This window comes from Verticillium dahliae, genomic scaffold (assembly GCF_000150675.1).
Source record: "Verticillium dahliae VdLs.17 supercont1.17 genomic scaffold, whole genome shotgun sequence".
NCBI lineage: Eukaryota > Fungi > Ascomycota > Sordariomycetes > Glomerellales > Plectosphaerellaceae > Verticillium > Verticillium dahliae.
In genome coordinates, this window is record NW_009276936.1 from 311,318 (window position 1) to 335,063 (window position 23,746).

General features: G+C 54.4%; 7 protein-coding genes across 7 annotated transcripts; 3 read left to right on the forward strand and 4 right to left on the reverse strand.

Moving 5' to 3' along the window:
* Positions 1–827: 827 nt before the first annotated feature.
* On the reverse strand, positions 828–2,801 carry VDAG_07584 (uncharacterized protein; the record flags this gene model as incomplete). The annotated part of the gene is made up of 2 exons (XM_009656489.1): positions 828–1,884; positions 1,948–2,801. The coding sequence occupies 2 exons, from the start codon at positions 2,799–2,801 to the stop codon at positions 828–830; spliced, it is 1,911 nt and encodes a 636-aa protein (XP_009654784.1).
* Positions 2,802–3,605: 804 nt separating this feature from the next.
* Positions 3,606–5,159, reverse strand: VDAG_07585 (flotillin domain-containing protein; the record flags this gene model as incomplete). Its single annotated transcript, XM_009656490.1, has 1 exon — positions 3,606–5,159. The coding sequence occupies one exon, from the start codon at positions 5,157–5,159 to the stop codon at positions 3,606–3,608; it is 1,554 nt and encodes a 517-aa protein (XP_009654785.1).
* Positions 5,160–6,984: 1,825 nt separating this feature from the next.
* Positions 6,985–7,522, forward strand: VDAG_07586 (uncharacterized protein). The gene has a single exon (XM_009656491.1). The coding sequence runs from the start codon at positions 6,989–6,991 to the stop codon at positions 7,289–7,291; it is 303 nt and encodes a 100-aa protein (XP_009654786.1). The 5' UTR covers positions 6,985–6,988; the 3' UTR covers positions 7,292–7,522.
* Positions 7,523–9,479: 1,957 nt separating this feature from the next.
* Positions 9,480–10,412, reverse strand: VDAG_07587 (2,5-diketo-D-gluconic acid reductase A; the record flags this gene model as incomplete). Its single annotated transcript, XM_009656492.1, has 1 exon — positions 9,480–10,412. The coding sequence occupies one exon, from the start codon at positions 10,410–10,412 to the stop codon at positions 9,480–9,482; it is 933 nt and encodes a 310-aa protein (XP_009654787.1).
* Positions 10,413–14,515: 4,103 nt separating this feature from the next.
* On the forward strand, positions 14,516–16,321 carry VDAG_07588 (ferric reductase transmembrane component 3; the record flags this gene model as incomplete). The annotated part of the gene is made up of 3 exons (XM_009656493.1): positions 14,516–14,940; positions 15,076–15,589; positions 15,689–16,321. The coding sequence occupies 3 exons, from the start codon at positions 14,516–14,518 to the stop codon at positions 16,319–16,321; spliced, it is 1,572 nt and encodes a 523-aa protein (XP_009654788.1).
* A 2,370-nt stretch (positions 16,322–18,691) lies between these two features.
* On the reverse strand, positions 18,692–20,218 carry VDAG_07589 (yneE; the record flags this gene model as incomplete). The annotated part of the gene is made up of 1 exon (XM_009656494.1): positions 18,692–20,218. One exon carries the CDS (start codon positions 20,216–20,218, stop codon positions 18,692–18,694), a length of 1,527 nt encoding a protein of 508 aa, XP_009654789.1.
* Positions 20,219–20,832: 614 nt separating this feature from the next.
* On the forward strand, positions 20,833–22,455 carry VDAG_07590 (uncharacterized protein; the record flags this gene model as incomplete). The annotated part of the gene is made up of 4 exons (XM_009656495.1): positions 20,833–20,952; positions 21,469–21,472; positions 21,687–21,783; positions 22,299–22,455. The coding sequence occupies 4 exons, from the start codon at positions 20,833–20,835 to the stop codon at positions 22,453–22,455; spliced, it is 378 nt and encodes a 125-aa protein (XP_009654790.1).
* Positions 22,456–23,746: the final 1,291 nt, after the last annotated feature.

Below are 23,746 nucleotides of genomic sequence, written 5' to 3' on the forward strand. Positions count from 1 at the left end.
CGAAAACCCAACCTGGAAAGGCGCGAGAGCAATAATCGGGCTGGCCGACCCTCCCAATGTCTCTCTCGACGTATGTAGAGTCCCATCGCCTGCATGCCGGTCCGCAGGCTCATAGGCTTATGCACGCTGCGCGGCGGGACGGACGTCGCGTACTCGGTACCTCGAAGTGAGACCCAGGCACACCCCAAACCCCCAGGAGAGCCCATGCTAGGGCCGGGGCGGATCGGGGACCAAAGACGGGTGGCACGGCTGTGAGCTGTCTTGTCCCTACTGGGGTGGAGACGAGCTCGTGTGAGCTCGTCTCTGTCTCGTGCTGCGGTCTGAGGCCTGCCATTGGACGGAAGACGTGAATGTCTGTCTGTCTCTTCTTCTACATTCCGGGCGGAGCGTATGTTCTAGAACTTCGACCCCACGCTCGGGTCGTGTTGCAATATTCAGCTGTCCAGGCGTACAACCGTGCGAGTGCTGGTTGGACTTGTTGATCCCTTGTGGCGCTTCATCGTGGTCGAAAGCTTTGATGTTGCCTGACCAGTCGTCTGATGCTTTGAGCGTGGGGAGACTGTTGATGTGTCTCGGTTTTTGTCAGCTCAGAGAGGTCAGAATACGTAACAACAAGTTTAAAGGCTCGGTAAGTGGCAATAACGCGGGTTGAAGAGCAGCCGTGGCGTCAGGCTCGGCCAGACACTATAGCCTCAGCTTGCAACGTTGACAACTCTAGGCGAAACGCAGCTTCCTTTTTCCTGGCCTGATCACTCTTTTTAGACTCCAAACGTGTCAACACAATTTCCATCTTAGTTCCATATACAGACTGGTTATTCAAGACTCCTTTAAGTGTCATACTCCATGCTGCTGGTCTGGCTTTCCTCGTCTGTCTCCCGATGTTCGAGCGCCCAGGCGGCGCGATGGTCTGGCAAACGCTGTTGAATCTCACTCCAGGTGTTCCACCCCTTCGGAGCCTTGCCTGGCTCATCCAGATTGTCGAACTTCCAGACGACGTAATAATGTGCTATTTCGCGACTGAGAAGAAGATAGCGATCGTCCCCATACAAGTATGATGTAATACTGGAGGCCATCCCTCTCGAGGGAACAGCTAACTTTAGCTTCCCGTTCCATTCCTCACTCCTGATATCTACGTGGCGCAGGAAAGGCTCGAAACCAAAAGCCGCGGTTCCGCTCTTATTGTGGCACAGGTGCACGTAGAGGTTCTCCTCCCAGAGCATAAACACGAATAGCCCGATGCCATTTTGACCACCCAGGTCGCGCCACTTTTTGAAGAGCGCGGCGGGCTGGTCGCCGAGGAGGTCCAGATGCATCTGTCGCGTGACCATGTTGTAGGAGACCAGCGCAACGTCTTTGGACGACGGGCTGTCGACGAACGCGGCATGCGTGCCGTGCGTGTTGATTGGATGGAACGCCTTCTGCGATGACCAGCGGATCTCGTCTCTGACGGACCCTCTGGGGCGTCGCTGTTGCGGGTGGCCTAGGGGATTGCTTCTGCTGGGCAGATTGGTGCGTTCGTGCGTCCTTGTCGTGAGCAGTTGCCTATCGTGATAGTCACTGACGTGGAGGTGAAGACTGTAGACCGACTCGGCTTTCCTCCTCGACCCAGAGCGATTGCCTCCCGTCCTGCAGAGCGTCACGATGGAGAAAACCTTGGGCTTCGTGGGGTGGAACATGAAGCATGTCTCGCCATACGGCTCCGAAGAGGCGCGATGGGGAGGCGCTACCTCGAGGGCTTGCAGGCCTTCGTCCCATCGCCAAAGGTACATCTCCGATACGGAATGTAGGGCGAGGCCGATACTCGTACGGTCTGCATAGCAGCGATCGAGTCGCGAGGGTAGAGACACGGTCCGGAACTCCTGGAGTGCCATGTTATACACCACGCTAATCAGTCAGTGTGAGATTCTGCAATTCGAGCATCTCGTCGCGCGGTGGGTGGGGCCTTACAGTAAGTTCCTCCGTTCATTTGTCAGAACGACGAGATGGGAGGTCAACGCAATGTTGCACGTCGCAATGCCTCGCAGCCGCCCTTCCGTCCAGGATATGAGCCGCCGGTACCCCGTGTCAAAGTTGTCGAGGTAGAAGCAGCAGTCGTCCAGCTGCCACAGGAACCGTCCGTGGCAGTACTGGTTGGGCTGTTCCCTTTGACGCTCAGAGATGTTATAGAAGACCATACCGTGTGCTCCGGGATGCATGACGGGAAACTCGCCTCCCGGGTGGAGGGCTGGATCCGGCGACAGAGCCGGCGGGCGTTCCGCCATGTCAGGTTCCGAGAGCTCAACCGTGTCCTCCGCCAGACACGCAGTGAAGCGGAAGGCTTGACGGCGACGGCTCCTGCGGGAGGCCTCGTCGAAGACTCGCAGCGCGGGGCGCCGCGGCGCAGCGGCCGAGGCCGTCTCCAGCAGACCGGGGTAGAAATGGCGCAGGAGGTCTCTGGCGACTTCGTCCTGTGTCCAGGCGCGGCTCCAAGCCTGGGAGACGGCGCGGCACGAGGCGATGTCGCTGAGGCGGAGATGCGAGCCGATCATGGCGATGACTTCGGCGGGGAGGTCGGGGAGGCGGGCTAGTCCGATGGACAACGCGTTCATCCGTGTGCGGAGATGCCAACGTTCCCACGGTGACAGGGCATCGATAAGAGACTCCACGGCTTCGCTGCGAGCTGCGGTGTCTGGTTGCCCGTCTGGCCGCTTAAGCTTCAGGAATTCGTCTAGGAAGGAGCTTGGGGTCGATACTGAACCAGGTTGCAAGCTCCCGGGTTGCGGTTGTGAATCCAAGGCGGTGTCCATTGCGACAGCTTCCATTGCGAAGCTCGGGATTCAGTCACCTCGTAGGGCCAGAGTCAGAGAACATTGACTGAACAACTCACTCGGATGCGTCAATTCTGAGATCTTCAATTGTCTTGGGGGTTGTGATGAGTTGGACGTTCAGTCGTGACGAGTTAAGAAGTCTTTGTACATTTGTCTGCATCTCATCGTGGCCGCAACCCGATCATGTGTGTACAGTGACATGACCGTGCAAGGTACCCGCGCACTGTTGGCTCGCCATCTTCTGTGCGCAAAGTGTGATGCCTCATGCGGTAGGCACTGTGCAAGTCACTGCTATGATTGATCTCGATCACCAACCGTCTGCTGGTGGCAATTCGTATTTCTTAGCATATTCCATACCGTGGAAGTATAGGGGAGGAATTGGAGGAAGCCCAGAAGTAGCTATCTACCTTTGAGATTCCAGACATCAGGGATGCTGGCGTTGAAAATTGTTCCACCATAACAACGTTCGACGGCCAGTGAATGACAAACAGCGAAAACTTCATGTCGTCAATGGTGTTGTTATTTGTTCATCATGTGTTTCAAATCCTGCCAAACTCGTCATCAAGGTGGTCTGGGGGGTTGCCGAGGGAGTAGTGCAGGAGAGTCATCGAACTTTCCTAGGCTCCCAGGCGAATAGTAGACTGATCACACATCATGAAAAGGCAGAGAAAACCAAATTGGCATGTCTATAGCCTAAAGTACAGGGGTATCGCAAAACAAGAACAAAAGAAAGACAACGACTGCTGCTCACAATCCACTCTGCCCGAGCCCTCAAATGCCCTTCTGAGCCACCCCCTCCTAGTACTTCCCATTGACCTTGACCTCCCCCTTGACGGCCTCGGTGCCGGCGGCCATCTTGCCAAACTGCCACTCGGGCAGGGTGATGCCCGTCTGCTCGTTGATGGTCGTCATGAGGGGCGGCAGCATCTGGTAGAGGTTCTTCATCGTCTCGGTGCCCGACGCGTCGCCGCCGCCGCCGCCAGCGCCCTGGCTGCCCGTGTTCCAGACGCTGATCTTGGGCTGCAGGCCGTGGATGGCCCTGGCGTTGGCGTCGGCCAGCTCCCGGTAGGTGCCCTTCTCGATCATCATGTACTGCAGCAGGCCGGCGGGGCCGCCAAAGGCGTCGGCCATCTTGCCGTAGGCCTCGGCCATGGCGAGCATGCCGGCGGCCTCCTTCTGGGTGGCGATGAGGTGGGCCTCGGCGCGGGTGCGGGCGGCGTAGGCGTCGGCGTCGGCAGCCTTGGTGGTGCGGTTAAAGTCGGCGGCGATGGCGGCGTCGGCGTCCATCTGGGTCTTGTAGGCGAGCGCGTCCGTCTCGCGCTGGCTCTTCTCAAAGTTGGCCTTGGCGTCGGCCTCGATCTCGTAGGCGCGCGCGTCGGCGTCCTGCTGCTTCGACTCGCGGGCAATGGTGGCCTTGACGACGTCGCGGGCGCGCAGCCGCTCGACCTCGGCGGCGGCGCGCTTGATCTCGACGGCGCGCTTGAGGTCCTCGTCGCGCACCTCGAGCGCGCGCTTGGCCTCGACGCGCGCAATCTCGACGTCGCGGTGCAGCGACGCCTCGGCCGTGCTGAACTTGGCCTCGGCCGTCGCGCGCTCCGTGTCGCGCTCCGTCTTTTGCACGGCCGTCTCGGCGTTGATCATGGCGATCTCGCGCTCCTGCTCGCCGACGCGCCGCGCCTCGCCGACGTTGCCGCGGAGCCGAGCCTCGGCGACGTCGATGCGCGCCTGGTTGCTGGCGCCCTCGTGGGCCTTGCGCGAGAGGCTCTCAAAGTAGTTGCTCTCGGGCGCGTCGCGCAGCTCCTTGACGTTGGCGTTGTAGATTTTGAGCCCAAACTGGCTGAGCTCGGACTGGATGTTCTTGAAGATGCGGCGCTTGAAGACCTCACGCTCGGTGAAAATCTCCTCCATGGTCATGGACGACACGAGCACGCGCACCTCACCCTCGATGATGCCCTTGACAATGTTGCCGACGTGCGTGTTGTCGGCGGCCGTGTTGCGCTTGGCCTTTTTGTTTTCGTCGGCGTCGGCCAACAGCATGGCGTACTTGGTGAGGGCGTCGCCGCGGTCCTCGCGCTCGATCGTCTCGTCCCCGTCGGCGCCGTGGCTCTCGACCGACGAGTTGGCGCCGCGCTCGTTGACGTCTGGGCCGACGGTGAAGACGACGGGCAGCAGGAAGATGAGCTTCTCCTTGGTCATGGCCTGCAGGTTCATGGCATAGTCGTGAGGCTGCACGCTGAAGCGCATGCAACGCTGAAAGGGCCACAGCCATGTCGCCTTGGTGATCTTGACCGACTGCACATTCATGCCCGTGATGGCAAGGTACTCATCGGGGGCTGCGATTCTGTACGACATGATGGCGGTGTTGTGGTGGTGTTGACTGGTGGTAGGGTATGGGGTGTCGGAGAGTGCTTCTAGAGCTATTTGAGTGTTCGAGACGTCTTGAACGAAGATTCAGAACTCTTCACGTATTCTCCAACGTAGGGAGCCTGGCGGACTTTTGCAAGGCCGGCACTAGAGTTGAGGTGGCCGACGTGGTTGTCTGGATTTACTATGGTGATGGTGGCAGAGGCAGACGGGCCTGGTGAGTAGATATCAAGATATGCTAGCAACTCTAGAGGGATAGAAAGTTGCTCGAGATGATTAGATGAAGGTGATGCAAGGATTCGAATGCCAGACTGATCGAGAGCAGACGGCCCTTGTTATATCGAGCTGTCTCAACCATCATGATGGCTGCCTGTGGCGCCTCAATCTGCATGAGACTATGCCATCAGGTATGGGCCTCATTCGCCTGAGCAACATCTGGCGAGAGACCGAATGACAGGCGGCAGATGGATGCGGGAAGCAGGGCGGAAGTCTGCCTTGCATTGCCATGGCATGATGGATGGTTCGGTATTTCTGTTCGTGTCTGTTTTCCAACGGCATGGTGTCACGTGGATGGGTGTGGTTGGATGTGGTTGGCAGGAGGCGCACATGGAGGCTGCCTGCGTTCCTGCCTCATTCCTGCCTGCGTTCCTCCCCCCTCCTTCCAGTGTCAGCAATGCATCTGTGTCACAGGGGACAGTCGAGGAGACCATTGTCCACTAAGGAACCCCCTACGTGACAGGCTCCAGGGGATTCCCACAGCGTCCGATTGGGGGCAGACGCCACCAGCGCCTTAGGTTCCTGGGCGCAGTTGCGCACTGGCCGACGTGGAACATAATCTGCCATCACGTGTGCCTTCTTCGCTTCACCGGAGACGCCTTCTAGAAGGCCAAGCGGGCCCAAGAACCTTGGCTGGGGGTGGCCTCAACCTGCAGGTCGGGTCCTCAAGTGCAGCAAGACGAGACGATCATTCAAAGCCGGTGTTGCCGCAGAGACTCAGAATTTCGCCGTGCTGACAATGCCCAGTCGTCGGCATCTTGTCAGAGCATCAGCCGTTGCTCACTGATGTACCCATCTCAGGCAACTACCTAGGCACCCAAGGCACCTAGGAAGGTAGGTACCTAGGCAGCCGAGCCGCATCTACCCGTCAGCCCATTGGCCGTGCAGGCAGAAGGGTGTGATCCATTCGATCCACCAGCGAGGCAGACCCTGCCAGCACCGACCTCAGGTGAGGCATCATTTGACATGCCTTCGTTCTCGATACTCGGCACCAGGCTCAGTCAGGCAGGGATCATTTCTCGGACCCGAAGCCTCATGTCGGTATCGCATCGCACGCCTGCCTTGCATTCAGCCGCCCCCAGATGCCACCTCTTCAGGCCAGATAGTCTCACCACCAGAGCACTGCCCTCTGCCCTGCCAGCTCCCCATGACCAATCACCGTTGCCAGACCTGCCACGCTCCATCGCTTTTCGCCTCTCTTGGCTCCTTTTCGCCTTTCCTCGAACGGACTCGAGGCAGTGGGGTCACACACGCTGGCAAGGCTGACTTGTTTCAACGGCTGCAAAAGTCTTGTCATCAACTTCGTTCTTGGTGACAGCACTCATCATCTGTCACAACCAGCCGCTGCGATCGTCGTCCACAACAAACAATCAATAACAATGGCTAAGCTCGACAGGTGCGATGACCGGCATCGGAATACTCGAACAGCAGTGGAGAGTGGGCGATCAGCATAGCCCTACGAACGATGGCTTCTCCGCGCCTTTCGATCGTCCAACTCTGTCACCCTCCTGGCATAGATCAACTCGTTTTTGCTTTCAATCATGTTGATTGCGTGGTGCGAGATTGCTAGGACAACACTGCCTCAGTTCATTCGAATCTACGAAATGCGATGCTTCCTGGCATTAGAGTCAGGCAAAGATAAGTTTTGTCGAGCTCAAATTTCAAGGAGCTTCGCTCTTTCATGTACGATGCTTCGGTCTGGTTTACGGACAACAGCCACTGATCAGCGACTATTTTCCTTGGCTGTAGAAGGTTTCAAAAGAGTACACCAGGCTCTTTCAGGCACAGAATCCAGTTGCGTTGACGTTGTTTGCGTGCTTCGGAATACCAATCGGCCAGCTTGAGGGGGTCGGGTGGGTAGGCGACCGGAGCAGGTTGGTGGTACGCCATGTGCGTCACACGATCGGGACCAGCCATGATTGGATTTTTCAGGTTATCAAGGATATAGAAGAAACCTAGCAGGCGCGTCATCTCAGTTAGCCGACGGGCTTAGGAGAAAAGTTATACCTCCAACGTCAGGATATCCCGTTGAAAAGCGGGCAATATAATTCGTCCTTGAGGTCTGTTTTCAGCCCTAAGTTTGGTGTCCCCAACGCCAGGAGTGTCCCTCAATGATGATGAGATTGAAGTAGCAGAGCACAATTGTCTATCTTCCATATATTCTGGTTCCCATTAGGCCTTTTAGCCATGTGTATGTTACGACCTGCCAAGGTTCTAAACGGACAGAAGTGCTACTATAGGAGTAAGGCTTAGTATTTGATAGAAGTCTATGCCATAAACCCAGGCGATTAGTATCGTAAGGCGCAACGTCCTCGTTATAATAGAAACAAGGCAAGACTTAAATTAAGCACCATTATCAGAAATAGTGATCCGTCGCACCAATGAACTTTCAGTCGGAGGTGATTTTTAGTGGGTGCCACAGAGAGAGCCAGTCCATTACATATCTTGATGTGATTGGAGCACTTCAGAGTGAGGGAGCTTGAAAAACTGTCGTCATATCGGCATGACGCTTATCAGCAATGTGGTCGGCACGTGGTGCACGTCTTCGGATGCAGATGCTCCTGAGCAGTTCCGGCTAATACTCGAGACAGTGTGTTACAAAGTTCAAGTTGAAGAAACATGCTCTAGATGAAGCAAGCTCCTAGATGTTCTTGACACTGACATGTTGGCTCACTGTCCTACTTTGTAGACCACCGTGCCCAAGTCGTTTTTATCAAAAAACTCGTATGCTCACTCCAAACTCAGATCCACGTCCTACGGGGATTTGGAAGTTGGCACAGCTTACTTTTGTATCTATACAAACGATTCATATGCTGCTGTTTGAGTTAGCGTAGTATGTCTGCGGCACAATATCAAATTGGTGACTAGTTACCAGCTCATATCCTTGAGCTATTGTTTGGACGCCCCACTTGTTGCGTAAGATTTCAAAACAAGGCTTCATGAACTGTGTCTCTGCTCATCCACTGCATCAAATTGAAGATTTTACATGTACCACCCTATAGGTTCGGCTCTTCATACCACTCGTCACATTGCTCTGCCAGGTCTAGCCAGAGATAGGAACCAGGGGATCTAAGTTGTCGCTCCTGAAGCTGCCGGCGATTCATTCCTGGTTTTCCCACTGTCGGGCCCTTTCCAGCCTCCCAGTAGATGGGCTGCTCATGTCTCGCCAATGGCTCACTGCTCTCCTGTCCAAATACCTCTGTGAATATTATTTCCACTCCGACGGCCGTCACACTACCGTTTCCTCATGCCGCTATTAGCTAATTAGTACAAAATGGGTCTCAGCCGATCAAAACATGAAACAGAGTCAGCAACTATATACTTGTCGGGCATTCTCGGATTGCGCACGACGTGCCGGTCGCCCGTATCGGACCGGGAGGCCCACACTAAACAGGCAGTTGCTGCAGATCCAAAGTGGTTCCTAGCGTTACCCAAGCATCCCAATCAGACCCAGGTTATTCTTGAAACGGTAGCAGATAATGTTACATTGTCATCCTTGAATTTGCCTCGTCAGGGAAGCTAGCGCCTACAGCTTGAGTATCAGAAGTGGGACATGGCTCCAATCCGGCATGCATGTGATTGTCATCATCGCCAGACGCGCCCTCCAAGAAACCTGAATTCGGACTCACAAGCTCTGAAGATGAGGGGATAATCATAAGTCTACATCGAGAGGGTCACATATGAAGGCGGTGAAGAGAGAGGTTGTTCATGATCAAATATTCATTCTATACTATTCTTGATACTCCAGAGTATGTGGTCATAATGCGTTAAAATGCGCGATCTTGAGCGACAAAAGTGCTCAGAGACGCGATGCCAATCCAAAAGCCCAGTAAAGTCTTGGGCGGCGCCGCAGTCTTTCATCGCGGCAGCGCGATGCACCTCTTTCGATGCTTTCGATGCCTGTTCTGGTTGATATCAGATCCCACCCAGCTAGATCCTGGTATGTAGACTCGCGCTTTGCCGCCTGGGAACTATCAGGCAGATGGACGCGTGGGTGCGATAAGAAAGCTTCAAGCCTTGAGGGCGACCACTTTAGTCGGCGGACTTGTGCATGCTGCCGGTGACGTAGTTCTCCTTGCCGAGAGCGTTGATGGTCTCAATGTCCTCCTGCGCGAGCGTAAACTCAAAGGACTCGAGGTTGCTCTGGATGCGCGAGGCGGTCAAGCTCTTGGGTAGGACAATGTTGCCGCGGGCGGCGTTCCAGTTGAGGAGGATCTGGGCGGGGGTCTGGCCGTACTTCTTGGCAATGGCGTTGATGGTAGGGTCCTCGAGCTTGTTGCCCCGAGCCAGCGGGGAGTAGGCCTCAATCTTGATGCCCTGGTCGGCGCAGAGCTTGACGAGCTCCTCGCGCTGGCAGAAGGGGTGAACCTCTACCTGGTTGACGGCGGGGACGACGCGAGCCTTCTCGAGGAGGTCCTGCATGTGTGCGACGCCAAAGTTGGAGACGCCGATGGACTTGACCTTGCCCAGGCGCTGGGCGGTCTCGAGAGCACGCCACGAAGCGAGGCGCTTCTCGTCGTCGTCGGCGGGGGAGTGGAGGAGGTAGAGGTCGAGATAGTCGAGGCCAAACTTGTCAAGGGAGGTGCAGAGAGCCTCAAAGGTAGCCTCGTAGCCGTGGTCGGCGTCCCAGAGCTTGGAGCAGACAAAGACCTCCTCACGGGGAGTGCCAGTACGCTCGAGCCAGCGGCGAATGGCACGGCCGCAAGCCTCTTCGTTGGCATAGCGGGCGGCAGAGTCGATGTGACGATAGCCGGCATCGAGAGCGGCAGTGACGGCATCCTCGGTCTCCTGACCATTAGGAGCCTTATACACGCCGAGAGCGACCGCGGGGATGAAGTTTCCGTCGTTCAGCTCGATGGAGTGAACAGAGCAGACGGAGCCCTTCTTAGTAGGGATAGGACGCTCCCACTTGCCAGTTGGGCTGGAGGGAGTGGTAGCAGGGGGCGTGATAGCGGAAGGAGCCATTGTTGTGGTTGTTGGCGGGAGGTTTGGGTTGTATGGTTCAAATGTTCAACGCTTGAATAAAGGTCTCTCTTGTCGAGTTGGGTATCAAGATAATATGTAGGAAACTGTTTGGTTATGTGAAAGGGGAATGGAGATAAAAACAAACCCATTTCAGGGCTGGCAGAGAAGCCTTAAGTACAAAACCTGATGAACGAATTTGCTATCCTTCGCAATCTTCTCTCGATACTCGCCGCGTTTGCCGACTGCTCCCACATTGCGCTGATTTCTCGACCATGATCTGTCACAGCCGAGCTCACATCAACATGAAATGCCGCCCGAGTCAAACCCGACTATGCTACGTGGACCTGAAGGTGGGTACGAACTGGTCCCTCCAGATGCTATTGCGGACCCCTGAAGCGGACCACTCGTCAGCCTTTCAACGACTCAGCCTTGAGATATCACCGTTGTGTACAGAAATTCTGGAGCCAGTGGGACACACGGTGGAGGCGCTCGCGATGAAGGCTCTCATGGTATCTTATCACAAGGTCCAGTGTTTTATTTTCGTGTCTCCAGTCGCCAGAAACGACGGCCTGACTGGACAACCACTATTGGTACGCAATGACGTCTGGGTGGAACCTCTTCGGCTTGGGATAAGGCGCCGCGGCGGCATTAATGCTGGCACGGCACGGATAGATCCTATCATCCCAGAGGGATTCATGTGGCAGATCCATCAGGGACCACTTCGGCAGCCGCGTGCCTGCATATGATGCCAGGTTGGCGGCCTTGGCAAGTTGGTTTAGTGAGGTGAGGTTCGCCTGGTACTTGAAGCCTCTGCCGGCCGTCTTCGTTCGTGGTGGGTAAAGATCGACGCTGTCGCTGGTTGAAAGGGGTTAAAACTCTGATCGTAAGGCACCGTGAAGTGGACCTGTGGAGATCGACGTCACCGTGGGGGCCCATGAGAACCTTTCGAGGGATTCCTTGAGGCTGAACAAACCTTCTAGCGTTTAAACTGTCCCGACATCATCAACCGTTCACCTGCCGTCTGCTTTGGTCTGTGCAGGTTTTCACGCAATATGTGGACCATAAGATCTCAGACCGCCTAGCGAAACCCACGCGCCCGCACCTTGGAGGCAGAGATGAATGATGCCCAGAAAAAGGCCTTGGCTTCTGCGCCCGGTTCGATCCCTGAGCACCTGAGAGATTTGCCATCTCCTCGGTAGTGCCGTTCACCTCAGGGTCGTGGAGATTTGCGTCGGTCGGAAGCAAGTCCGACTCCAGCCAACCTGCCACAGATCGAGAGGCCGCACAAGATCGGAGTTCCGGCGTGCAGTGACAGCGTGCGAAAACCCCTCAAAGGATGAGACAGCAGGAAACTTGTTCAGTGTTCAACCGGCCCGAGACGAAGAGCGACCGGCTTTCATGAGCTGGTCATTCCACATTTGTACATCTTCCCACGTCCTTTGAGCCGAAGGGCCAAGAGCGCGACTACCGTTTCATAGCACCGCTTTCCTGGCTCCTCGCCGTAATATCGACGCAACGGTAGAAGGACCAGTGATTTCCTGCAGAGACAAAGCAATGTCCGTGTTCAACTACACAAGCACTTTGCGGTCAGCGACCGACTTTGCTGCTCAGTCAAGGCTAGTACGCATCAAGCAAACACTACACTCGCTTGGTTGAAGTTAGCAATGTTTTCGGAAGGAGTCAATAACCATTCAACGCCGAAAGACATTAATTTTAGATGTCAGGGCCCAGGCATTGAACTTCAGACTGTCACTTAAGGCATTGCAGGTCCGAGACGTGGCGAATCGAGCCAAGTCATCAAACAACCGACAGTCTCGTCCATCGTCGATTTCAAGTGTAGTCGAAATATTACGGGGAAGCGGAGAAGACCTACCGAACAATGCAAAAGCTAAGCTTCGTTGACCTGAATTCTGGGCGGTTGGCTTGCGTATGAATGGTCTAGGTTTCCCACAAAGATTGCAACTCCCACAGTTTTCCCCAGGTCTTGTGTTCGGATGATCGTGAAATGGGTCTGAGGCCCACGTGCTGACGTGGTGGTCTCGGATGACATCAATCACGAGGAGCCCACAATTTCCATAGTTACAGGCAAAACAACTTTGGCAAGAAAGGTGAAATCTGGAAAGAAGCTCATTCTTGAAATTCTTCTCTTGGTGACAGACTCTCTTTGTGATGTGCAGAAGTCACGGGCTATTTTGCAAGTCGGGCATATATCAAATTTTGATGGTCCGAGGTGTTGGGCTGGGTGGGCTGTAAGGGGTATTTCCTACGACATGAGCAAGAACCCATATCTGAACCGCCAGATCGGGAAGCACTACGATTGAGAAGGAACAACGATTTCTGTTCTTTTGATTCTCCAGGGATATGAAAGAGGCTTGTGGCCCAACGTCCAATGCTGCCATATGAGAACATGTTGGAGATTCAAAGCGTGCCGCGAGGTCTATGGAGCTAAGAGCACGGAAAGAGAAGCAGACTATACTTCTTGTGGTAAAAGTCTCCAGTATATGTACCCATGGTTATGGAAAAGCTCACCTACATTTAAGATCACAAAGGTCAGAGGTCTGAGAGATAGGTAAGCAGGAAGGCCATAGCCAAATCCTTTTTTTTTTTTTTTCCTTTTGCTGCTACAGGTCCCCTAGTGACCTACAATACCTCGATCTTACCAAAGAACATAACTGTACTAGATTCTCGGCACCATTCTGAGACTGGAAGATGCGTCCCTTCTTGCCTGCAAGATGTGAAGCCTGTGTCAGTTGATCCACCCTGGGTAGCTCATTACTTTCCAGTGAACTTTCCGCGTAGCTTACCCATGAGACTTTTGTCACACTTACACTTCTTGATCATGCTGAAAATGGGCCTCGAGGTACCCATGCTGCTGACGAAGCCGCGACCGCTACACTGTGTCCCTTTCGACCTTACGAATTGACATTCAATGATGTAATCCTCAGTCTTGAACACCTCGCCGCATGTTTCGCAATGAACTTCCCGGGTAGTGACTTGACACATGGCGATATTTTCCCGGTGGTCGGAAGCTAGTGGTTGTTTGATTTTGAAGTCTGTGTTGCGGGTGCGGATCTTCAATGTGGATGTGGATGTGGATGTTTCTTTTCTTATTTTCGATGCCATGATGAGCGCAAGTCCACAGCCTTTTAAGGAAAATCTCAAATGATCGCACATAGCGGTGTGTTGAGATGTCGACGAATTCAACATTCATGATTTCATGGTGTGCTCGGGCAGTGCTCGTGGAGATCGCGCTGACTCTTGGATAATATCAATGCACGGATTCTATCGCTGTTCATACTCATCGTTCCAGGAGGCTGATATTAATTGGGGTCAGTGTAGGCAATAGGAACGAGAGTATATTGCCGAAGCATTGTGTCGACCAGGATTGCTGTGTTACAAACTACACCCTGAGATAGAACAGGTTTAGAAGCTGCGATTAAGGTACCTAGTGTGGTTCCATTCCTGCACAGTCTACGCATTTCTGCCACTGCACGCTCCAGAGCACAAGGTTAACGAAGGGCAGCGGGCCTTGAACCTGATCATCCAATTAGCGAAAGAGCTTTCACTTCGGTATTCCGCTGTCCTCGTCCCTGGACCATGAAGGTCTAGAATCAACCCTAGATGATACTGTCTTGGGATTACGTTCCTTTGAGCACCCATGCCATCTGCACCTCAATCGGCACCAAATTGCTGGACTGTAGCACACCTGGCATGTGAGATATCGTTGCCAGCCTTACCAGGTAGTCGTAGACCAGCCCGGTCCAGACATCGCTCATTGATGGCAGCGCCATCGTCTCGTCGCTGATTGGACCTCCAGAACAACTTGCTCATATGTTCTCAACCCTCCGCCTTCATGTCGCACCATCTCTGGAAAGTTGAAGCGGTAAGACCACTGCAATGAGAAAAATCGAGAATGGGGCGGGCATAGATAAAAAAAGTAGATGCGCCCAGGCCAGATCAATGGCCCCATCGAATGTACGACCCTCCTACCCCACGTCTTGGCAAATTCCATTTCAGCATGTTGTCTTATCCAACCCTTTGTCTTGAGCTTGGCGTGCATTGTGCCAAGCTCCAATGCTGCCCTCGTTGGAACCGGCATCAACATGGACAAGCTCCCATGTGCCTTTGCTTGCAATGGCGCCATCAGCAACAACGCACTCTCATGTTCATCAATGATGGAGATGGAAGGCATGGATGATATGCCAGCCACGACGCCCGAGTGTCGAGCCAATGATACGTCGTTCCTAACCACGCTGGCGTGGTGTTTCAAATCAAAGTGCGCCGAGTTCAACGTTCCTGTCTCTAAGCTGCAAAAGTTCTGGGAAGAAGAAGCTACAGGCGAACCGACGGCGCCACCCAAATGGAGCTACCCTGCGGCGCTGCAAAGTATCCAGGAAGCACCAACGAAGATCCTCACGATGCATGACAGTCTCAATCTAACAGTGTTGACGTCGGAAGAGGATTGGGATGTGCAGTTCAAAATCCTTTCATACTTCGAGCGGGAAGAGGTCATCCATGCGAGATATGGGTAGGCCAAACCGATCCACCTTGGTCTTGTTGTGTATCGACTGACATGAAAACCACTAGGGATCATCATCCTCGTCGCCGGCTTCGCAACACCTCTCCTTCTCACCGCCGTGGGATATCTGCCTTTCATGTCTAGCATCACGGACAAGGTTAGGCCGTACATCGCTTGGCAAAGTCTCATCGGTACATATCGAGTCCGTCCTCTTGAATATTTGATTGGAATCACACCGTCGATCGGCCATGCTTCCTACATTGCCTTCATGATCATACTGAACGTTATCCTCACTGCAGTCAACTACAAATCGGCACAGCCAACCGGATGGTTCTCGAGCCAATACCAGAAAATACTCGAGTATATCATAATCCGAACGGGCACGCTGGGTTTTGCATTGGCACCGCTGGTCATTCTGTTCGCTGGCCGCAACAACGTGCTCCTTTGGCTGAGCAACTGGTCTCACTCCACCTTCATGCTGTTGCACCGCTGGATCGCCCGCATCTTCGGGCTCCAGGCCATCATCCATTCCATCACAGCATTGGCTCTCTATGTCAACAATGGGACAGACTCGGAAGAGCTGAGCCTTCCTTATTGGATCTGGGGTTGCGTCGCCACAGTGGCAGTCGTCATTATGTTGGTGGCTAGCAACCTCTACGTGCGTCGTCAGTCGTATGAGGTATTCCTCGTCATCCATATCCTCCTCGCTGTCTTCGTCATCGCCAGCTGCTAATATCATGTCGACATTCGCTTCCAGCGCAAATTCGGCTACGAAATGTGGCTGTACGCAGCATGTGCAGTCTGGTTCTTTGACAGGATGATGATGCACATGCTGCGTGTGCTCAAGAACGGCATGCGCCGATTCAATATTGTCAACATTGATGACGATGTGGTTCGAGTGGACATTCATGGTATTCGGTGGGCTGCGGGGCCGGGGCAGCATGTCTATGTATACTTTCCCACGCTCAACCGACTCCGATCCTGGGAGAACCACCCCTTCTCCGTCATCCCGACAGCCATGTTGTACGGGAAAGCACGGCAATCTGCAGCCAGTGCATCACCCACAGGTTCAAGCAACGACGTCGAGAAGAACGAGCGAGCAGATGTCAGAATACGTCCAGTCACTGACGGGAACAACGCTGGTTTGACGCTATTCATACGGAAGTCAACTGGGCTGACGGAAGCCTTGACGACAAATGACAACGTTCTCACCCTCCTAGACGGACCATATCCAAACAGTTCGAACATCACCGCAATTCAGTGCGACCGACTGCTTTTGATCGGCGGCGGAATCGGTATCACTGCTCTCGTTCCGTGGATTGCTAGACATTCAAACGTCAAGTTATCGTGGAGTGTCCAAGACTCTGCAAAGGGTCTTGTGCACGGCTGAAATGACACAATTGAACGTGTCGAAGAGAAGGACGTTCGAGTTGGATCAAGGCTCGATTTCAATGCCCTACTTGACCAAGACGTGCAGTTGGGGTGGTCCAGGATTGGCGTGGTTGTCTGAGGGCCTGGAGGTCTTTGTGATGATGCCACGGCAAGCGGTCATTGCAGCAGGTAAAGGGGCAAAGCTGTGTTCGACCCCGAAGTAGACGCTTGTTCTTGGTGAAAAATATCATTGAGACAGTGGTCCCACCAGAGGTCAGCACCGTGCTGTGCTAAGTCGGACTTGATGACGGTGAAAGGCCGAGGTTCAGACATTTGAAGCCACGTGCCCTGATTACTGCACCTCGACAGACCAGTCATTGAATCTAGCTTCTATGCAAGGTTCTGAAAGCTGTGCGTAGCCGAAAGAGCCAATGTGGCGAGCGAACAAAGACCGTATGCGACATCATTCCTCTCACTCGACGCATTCAACCTTTGCTGATTCCATTCCGGCGCATCACACTCGTCACTGCCAGTCAACTGCTGTTCAGCTTCAGAAATTCCTTCAGCAGTGCTGAGCAGACGCAGTGCGGTTGTTCATAAGCTGCAACCCCTACGAGAATCTGACATGTCATCTACGAAGCCCTCATGCGAAATGAGTACAAACTGTTCCGGGACGTTACGGTGCCTCGACAATAGCAGAGTGAACTTGAGTGTCACATCTTTGCTCGAATCAGACTAATACCATAGCATCTCGGCGACTTCGGTACGATGGATCAACAGAACCAGGCTCTCGTGTGCTGTATTTGGATTCTCTGGAACTGGGAAATAGGTCTGTGACGGATGCTTCTATGGTAGCAGGTTAAGCTTCAACGATTCAATACATCCACGAACGGTACGACTAGTTTGTTGTCGTCAACACATCTCATGGTCCATCACTACAGCATTTGACAGTATGTTCTACACCCCCAGCCCATGCTGGTATTGAGTTGACACTTGACTCCGCGTTTGCTCACCCAGCGGCTCGGAGCACAACTTCAGTCATCTGACACTTTTGCCCGATGTCGCTGGAGTGACGGCGGACAGCGGCGGTCCAGAACTGACGTTGCTAGACACTGGCAGCCATCTACACCATGGCCACGACTGAAGTACTCCATGTCTGGAGTATGGTATAGCCCCGCTAGCTATCTGCAAGTTCCTAACAATCGTCGTGCGCCACGAATAATCCAGAGCTGAAAAGGCAGAGGCACGATGGTGGGAGAGGCTCCCGCCCTCCCGCCGTCGGCAGTATTCATTGCTCATTTCTAGCTATCCAGCAACATCTTCCAGAATAATTCTCATAAATTCTAAGGCTATCCCGATTTGTTCCTTTCTTTTGTTTGATCTTGTCAACATCAAGAGACTCGCCATCTTCGAAAACTTCAATCAGCATGCCCATACAGCTTGGAGTTTCTGAAAGGTAGACCCGCATTGTTCGGGTGCTCGCCACGTCGTGAACCTTAGGCAGTAGTCGGCCGTGCTATCGCACTCGACAGCCTCAATCTCGAGCACCTCGCAATATACTTCATCGCAGATGCAAGCCACTTCTCCAAGGCCGAGCCTAGTGAGGAGTGGCCCATCTGACCTCGTTTGTGCTGACTTCGACCCTAATCACGCCTGACAAAGATCCTGCCCAAGCGCAAGTCATGCTTCAGGCGCCGGCGGCAGCGACATCAGTCTCGAGGATGCCGAAACCGCAAGAAGTAGAGACTTGGAACAAACGGAGGGGGCTGGCGGCGCTCTTCCAGAGCCAGGTATTACACAAGATACAGGAAGTCGAGATCACCCGGAAAGGTACGTGGAGACTACCATGGACACAACCATGATTGAAGCTTTGGGGCATTGCGCATCGGTACTTGCTGGTGAAGATTTTGGTTGAGTTAGTTATCACTGGATCCAGGTGACATCATGCCTCACGCGGACGCAATCGACTACCCGAGAGCCTCAGGTCAGGTGCATAGGCCTGCCTCGCTGTGAAAGCTCCATTTCGGACAGCATGCGATGGAGGGTGTGAGTATCATAGCACGGTACGTTTGAACCAAGATTGGAAGTCACAGGATCGTGATAAGCAGAGAGAAGAAACAGCAGATTTCTTGCTATCCAGACACGCAGTTATTACACAAAATACAGAGTAGTCCGTACCAGGCACCCAATTGTGTCAATTTTGTTTTCCGAAGCCACCCTGACTTGCAAATGCGCGCACACACCGTTGCTAACCATGTCCGTTCCAGCCTGAGAAGGCGATATGCAACCCGAAAAAAAAAAACCCTGAAGAATGAAGCCCCTTTTTGGGGATCAATTCGTCTTGGTTTGAAATGATAAAGAAAAGAACGCCAGCTGCCAGTCTTTCAGGCTAGACAATGTTGTCGCCCCGGTGCTTGCTGCTGACATTGCTGCCCTCACGAGCCTTGCGGTGCTCCATCTCCTCCTTCTCGCGCTCAGCCGAAGACTTCTTGCGAGACTGGAAAAGCGTGACGGGCTTGCCCTGAATAGCAGTGCGAATCTTCTCCTCGGAGCGCTCAGCCCAGACGGGGAAAGAGGCCATGCTGACGGGGTACAGGGGAAGGTTGAGGTGGGAGTCGAGGAAGGCGTAGGGCATGTCGCGGTGCACATCCATGGCGGCAATGACGTCGAGCTCGTGGGCAATCTGCTCACAGTACCCCTCGAGAGGAAGATCGTTGACATCGCGGCCAAAGGGGTTTTCAATCTCCTTGCCGATGAACAGAATAGCGAGAATGATGTAGCTGGCAGCGATACAGGCGGGAATGGTGATCCACTCGAGGGCCTTGTACAGCTGGAAGGGGAGCAGAAGGACGTAGAGCCAGGTGATCTGGGCAATGGCAATCGAGTAGGCGATGGGCAGTGGCGTGTTGAGGACGCGCTCGGTACCGGTCATGATGTCGTTCAACAGAGTCAGGCTGGTGTACGCAGTGGTCTGCTGCATGGGAACGGGGAGCTGGCCGTCAGCAACCATGGCGTCGACAATGACAGACAGATGCGAGATGATCTCCAGGGGAAGGTTGCCAAGCGGGTACGTAGCCTTCTTGAGAGCCTTGCGAGGGTTGGACTCGGCGAAGGAGACGCCGAGGTATTCGCCCACTTCCTTGAAGAAGTTCTTCTTGGGCAGAGTGGTGCACTGCGGATCAGTGGCAGCGGCCGTCTTGGCGAAGGTGTTGAGGTGGCCGACGAGGTGCTGAAGATCCTCGTAGACGGTGTAGGGCTCGAAGCGGAGCTTGTGCTTCAGCGCGACGGAGAAGGCAAGAACGAGGTTCAGGCAGCTCACGCGGCGGAGCATCATATCCTTCTTAGCCAGCTCGGGGTGCTCCTTGGCGTGGATCCAGAAGACGCGGCCAAGCGTCTGCGAGACGTGGATGAGCTGAGCCCAGTAGCGGCGGCCCTCGGCATAACGTTCATAGGCGGTGGATGATCGGAAAGACAGACCCAGACCGACGACGAAACCGAGGACGGTGAGAAGGATGGACTGGACACCGAGGTTGTACACAAACTTGGAGAGGCAGGTAATGAGGGTGGACCAGATGGTGACAATGATCAGAGGAACGAGCAGGCGGGGGAGAATGGAGCCATGCATCTGCAGCACGAAGGGCCACTTGGAGTGCTTCTGGATATCGCGAGGACCAGTGAAGTAGTCCTCGACATCGACGCTCGTGTTCTTGCGGCTGAAGTAGTTGGGCGTCTCGGGATAGACAGGAGATGTGACTTCGGTGAGGTTGAGCGCCGGGGGCATGTTGATACGCTTCTCCTGGGTGTCGCGGTTGAACTGGGTGTGGTCCGAGTTGGACGCCGCAGCGGTGGCAGCGGCGCCGTGGCCGGCACCGTGACCACCAGCACCAGAAGCAGCGGGGGCGCCGTCGTCAGCCATAGTGGTGATTATGGGATGGTATTAAGGGATGTTGTTCTGGATGGCTGTTGGTGTTCGTTCCTTGGGGGAAAGTTGTCCAGGGCAAGACGTTGTTCAGTCGAAACGATGGTGATGGCCGAGACAGGTGCGGCTGGCAGCGCTAGGTGGCTCAACAAAGAAGGACGGGGCAGTTCAAAGACGAGGTTGGGTGTTTGTTAGTTGTCTGGGCCTGCCAGTGGAAGAGTACCGGCGGTGGGTGGTGTTTAAGTGATGTTGGGTATCGCGAGAGAGAAAGACGGAGAGAGAAAGTCGTGATGGCTTCAATGGTGGAAGGCGCTGTGCGGCAAGGAGGGAAAGCAAGGCCAAGAAATATTAATGTGCAGGTGCCAGAGGAGATGAGATGGCAAGAGGAAGGGGCGGCGGGAAAACCAAGTCAAGCTGAAACTGATCAAAAAAGGAAGCAATGACCGGGGCGCGAGTCGGTTTTGAGGAAAGCACAATGGAGTTAGGGACCAAAAACGACAGGTCGTCGGCAGGTGAAGAAATTATCTCGTGTTTCGTGGCTTGCAGCCTGCAGGTAGGTGCAGGGCGTCCTTCCATCGACAGGTGCAACCCCCTGAGGCCTTTGGCCAGAAATGACCTGGCAGCGCGCCAGCGAGGCCTGGACACGAAGCGGCAGTGCCCCCCTGAGAACCCACCTGAGTCACCCGAATCGGGATAAGCTCAACGCCGGCCCGTGCCAGTGCGATGCCCCGGTACTTTCCCCACCATCCAATCATCTGGTGAAAGCTGGGCTTTGAGTGTGTGTCTTGGCCGCTTTGGCTTTCCCTCAAGCCCCCCCCCCCCCCCGATTCTGCTTCTCGTCAACGGCCGCCAAGCAATGGAAGGGCGAGCGTGCGAGCGTCGGGCTATTGGTGATGGTGTTTGTGGTGAAACAGGGGCCACCATTGTCGACATTCTCACGCGGACGCGCCTGCGTCAACGACGTACTTGAGCGTGGCATTGGTGGCTTGCTTGAGCCAGACCTGAATTGGAAGGGAGGACAACACGTGGAGCCAGGGCACTTACTTGTCTTGGGAGCGGGAGGCGCCCGAGGAACCTGTTCCAGGCTCAGTTCGCTTGCACGTCCACTAAAAAAAGAGCCTTCCTGGCACCTGGCACCTTGGAGGGCTGGCAGGCTGGGCGGCTGTGCTGCCCTGTTTGAGGGTCACAGCGTGCGTGTCACGATTCAGGGGGGAACACAGGTGCTGTTGTATTGAGTAAACATCCAGCAAGGTAAGTTCTGGACCGCCACGCTGTTGGCCAATTCGAGTTCTCCGTGCCAAGACATTGGAACCATGACCAAAGTGCGTGCCACCATTCATCTCGGTCAGCAAGGCAGGGGAGTGAAGATCCATCTTGCTAGGGACGCTTGCATTCCCGCAAATTATCCAGCTTCCAGCTTTCCAGCTTCGTTGATCGATAAGTGTCCTACTGCAGCGTTCCGTAGGTATTCTAGAGTCCATGGCGGATGTGGAGATGACCGAGATCGTCGGTCTGGAAAAGCTTGTCATGAATAGTGGGAATCCGAAGCGTCTGGCCCGCGGGTGAGGTTAAATGTGGAAAACAGGGCTCCATTCACGTCGTGGCGAAGCTTTCTAGTGACCGCTAGTGGCCAGTGATCCCTTCAACTGGACATTGGAATCGGTGTTCCGTAGAGTCAGCGAGCTGGGGAGGCTTGTTTCGGTGGAGATCTTCCAGGGGCGTCCGCACGCTGGCGCACGTTCACTAGTGGTGGTTCAACGCTGGCAAGCGCTCCCTCGTCAGTGCAAATCGTTCGTTTCTCCGCGCGAGTGGCGTGGAGGAGGAGCGAGGTTATGCGAAGGCAGGTGTCAAGGAGTGACTGGCTTACATGTACCTGGACTGGACTTGCCTCAATCTGGCACGCGACTTCCTTCCGATCGTTCCCAACATTTCGAACCTCAGGCAGGAGATTCCCAATCAGGCAGACAGACACCTGATCTTTTTTTCTTCCTCTCAAGGCTGTGCCCCGGATATGAACATGCATGAGACCCTGCACCTAGTCCAGACCCTGATCAGTCAATTGACACTTGTCGTGCAGCCTCATTCGATCTGTGTTGCGTCACACACCGCCTCTTGGGACGACAGACAGCATGCCGACTCCTGCGCTCCTCATTGCCAGGAGGTTGTGGCCGCACTGCTGTGCGACCACCTCCGAATCGACCTTCATCCAAATCATCCTGGCCTTGAGGCCGTGAAAAGGGGGTGCTGACATCAGCTCGAGTAACCAACCGAGGCCACCTCGATTGGGACTCTTTGTCTGCTCCCACTTAAAAATGCGAGATTGCCGACATCGCGCGGCAATCTAGGTGAAAAGATGGAGGTGGTCAGCAATTGGCGCTTGTTCCTGTGGTCATTTCCCGATTAATGAACGACCCGGACGCGGACGGATGAACACAGATGTCTGCTTGAAGCCATTTACAGGAGGCATGAATTCACAAGACACCACTCATTTGCTTCGTTTGCTAGACGGATGCTAACCGTTTTTCCAGCAAGACGCCCCCTGAGCCAAAGTGCTCGTTTTTACACCAGTCGCTTGCCCGTGCGGTATGGGTATTGATCAGGCACCAGCGAATTGGCCCGATTGGTGCAGCCCAACGAACGTGACGGATCCCAGCGGATACGGAAATTCATGCAGCTTCGTTCATCGAACCGCCGTCCCCATCACGGTCCATGTCACGAAACCCGTCTCGTCGCAACGGTGGATGCTACTCTTTGCTACACGAACCAGAAGGTTTTTTTTTTTTTTGGAGTCACATGCGCGTGCAATTCAGAGGCTCTCCAAGGCGCGAATTGACTGTGGGTAATGTGGGACTGATCTAGTGAGATTTATGTGGAAGCATCATAGGCCATCTCTCGAGTCAACTGTCGGTTTGCAAGTACGGCAACCGGTGTCGAGAGGGTCATCACTTCGATGAGGCTGCAGTGTTGGCCATCGAGTCCACAAGCCCGAAAGGGCGCCCTGTTTTCTCGTTGTCGCCTTCCGAGACATCGGGTGTCAAAGCTCACTTCAACGTCAACCCTACGAGTTGGCAGTGCCTAAACGTCGCTTTGGCTGATATGTATGGTGACTTACTTGATATTCGATTGTAAGACCATTCTCATTCAGTCTCAGCCAACCCGTTGGCAAATGGAAGAAGGAACCCTCGTGTTGATCCTGTTGTTGTTGTTCTCCTCGTTTCTTTTTGTCCGGATCCGAACGGGTTTCATGGCGTCCTTGACCACCTCAGGCGTGCATACACATATCAGCGTTCCCCTCTCCAGAAGGATGGGTCCGGAGGGTAACAATTAGTTACCAGCAGAGGCTGAAGATGACTGCGGTCGATACTGCTTGGCGGCTGCACTGTTGCGATACCACCGCAAGGGTCAAGTGATCGTAAGGCATCGCGGCGATCGGGCTATGTGGGTGAACCAAGGATGACCTTGCTACACCTCTCTGGCCAGACCTTCACCACTCCCCGCTCGTGGTACCCCAGCTATTTCTCAGGG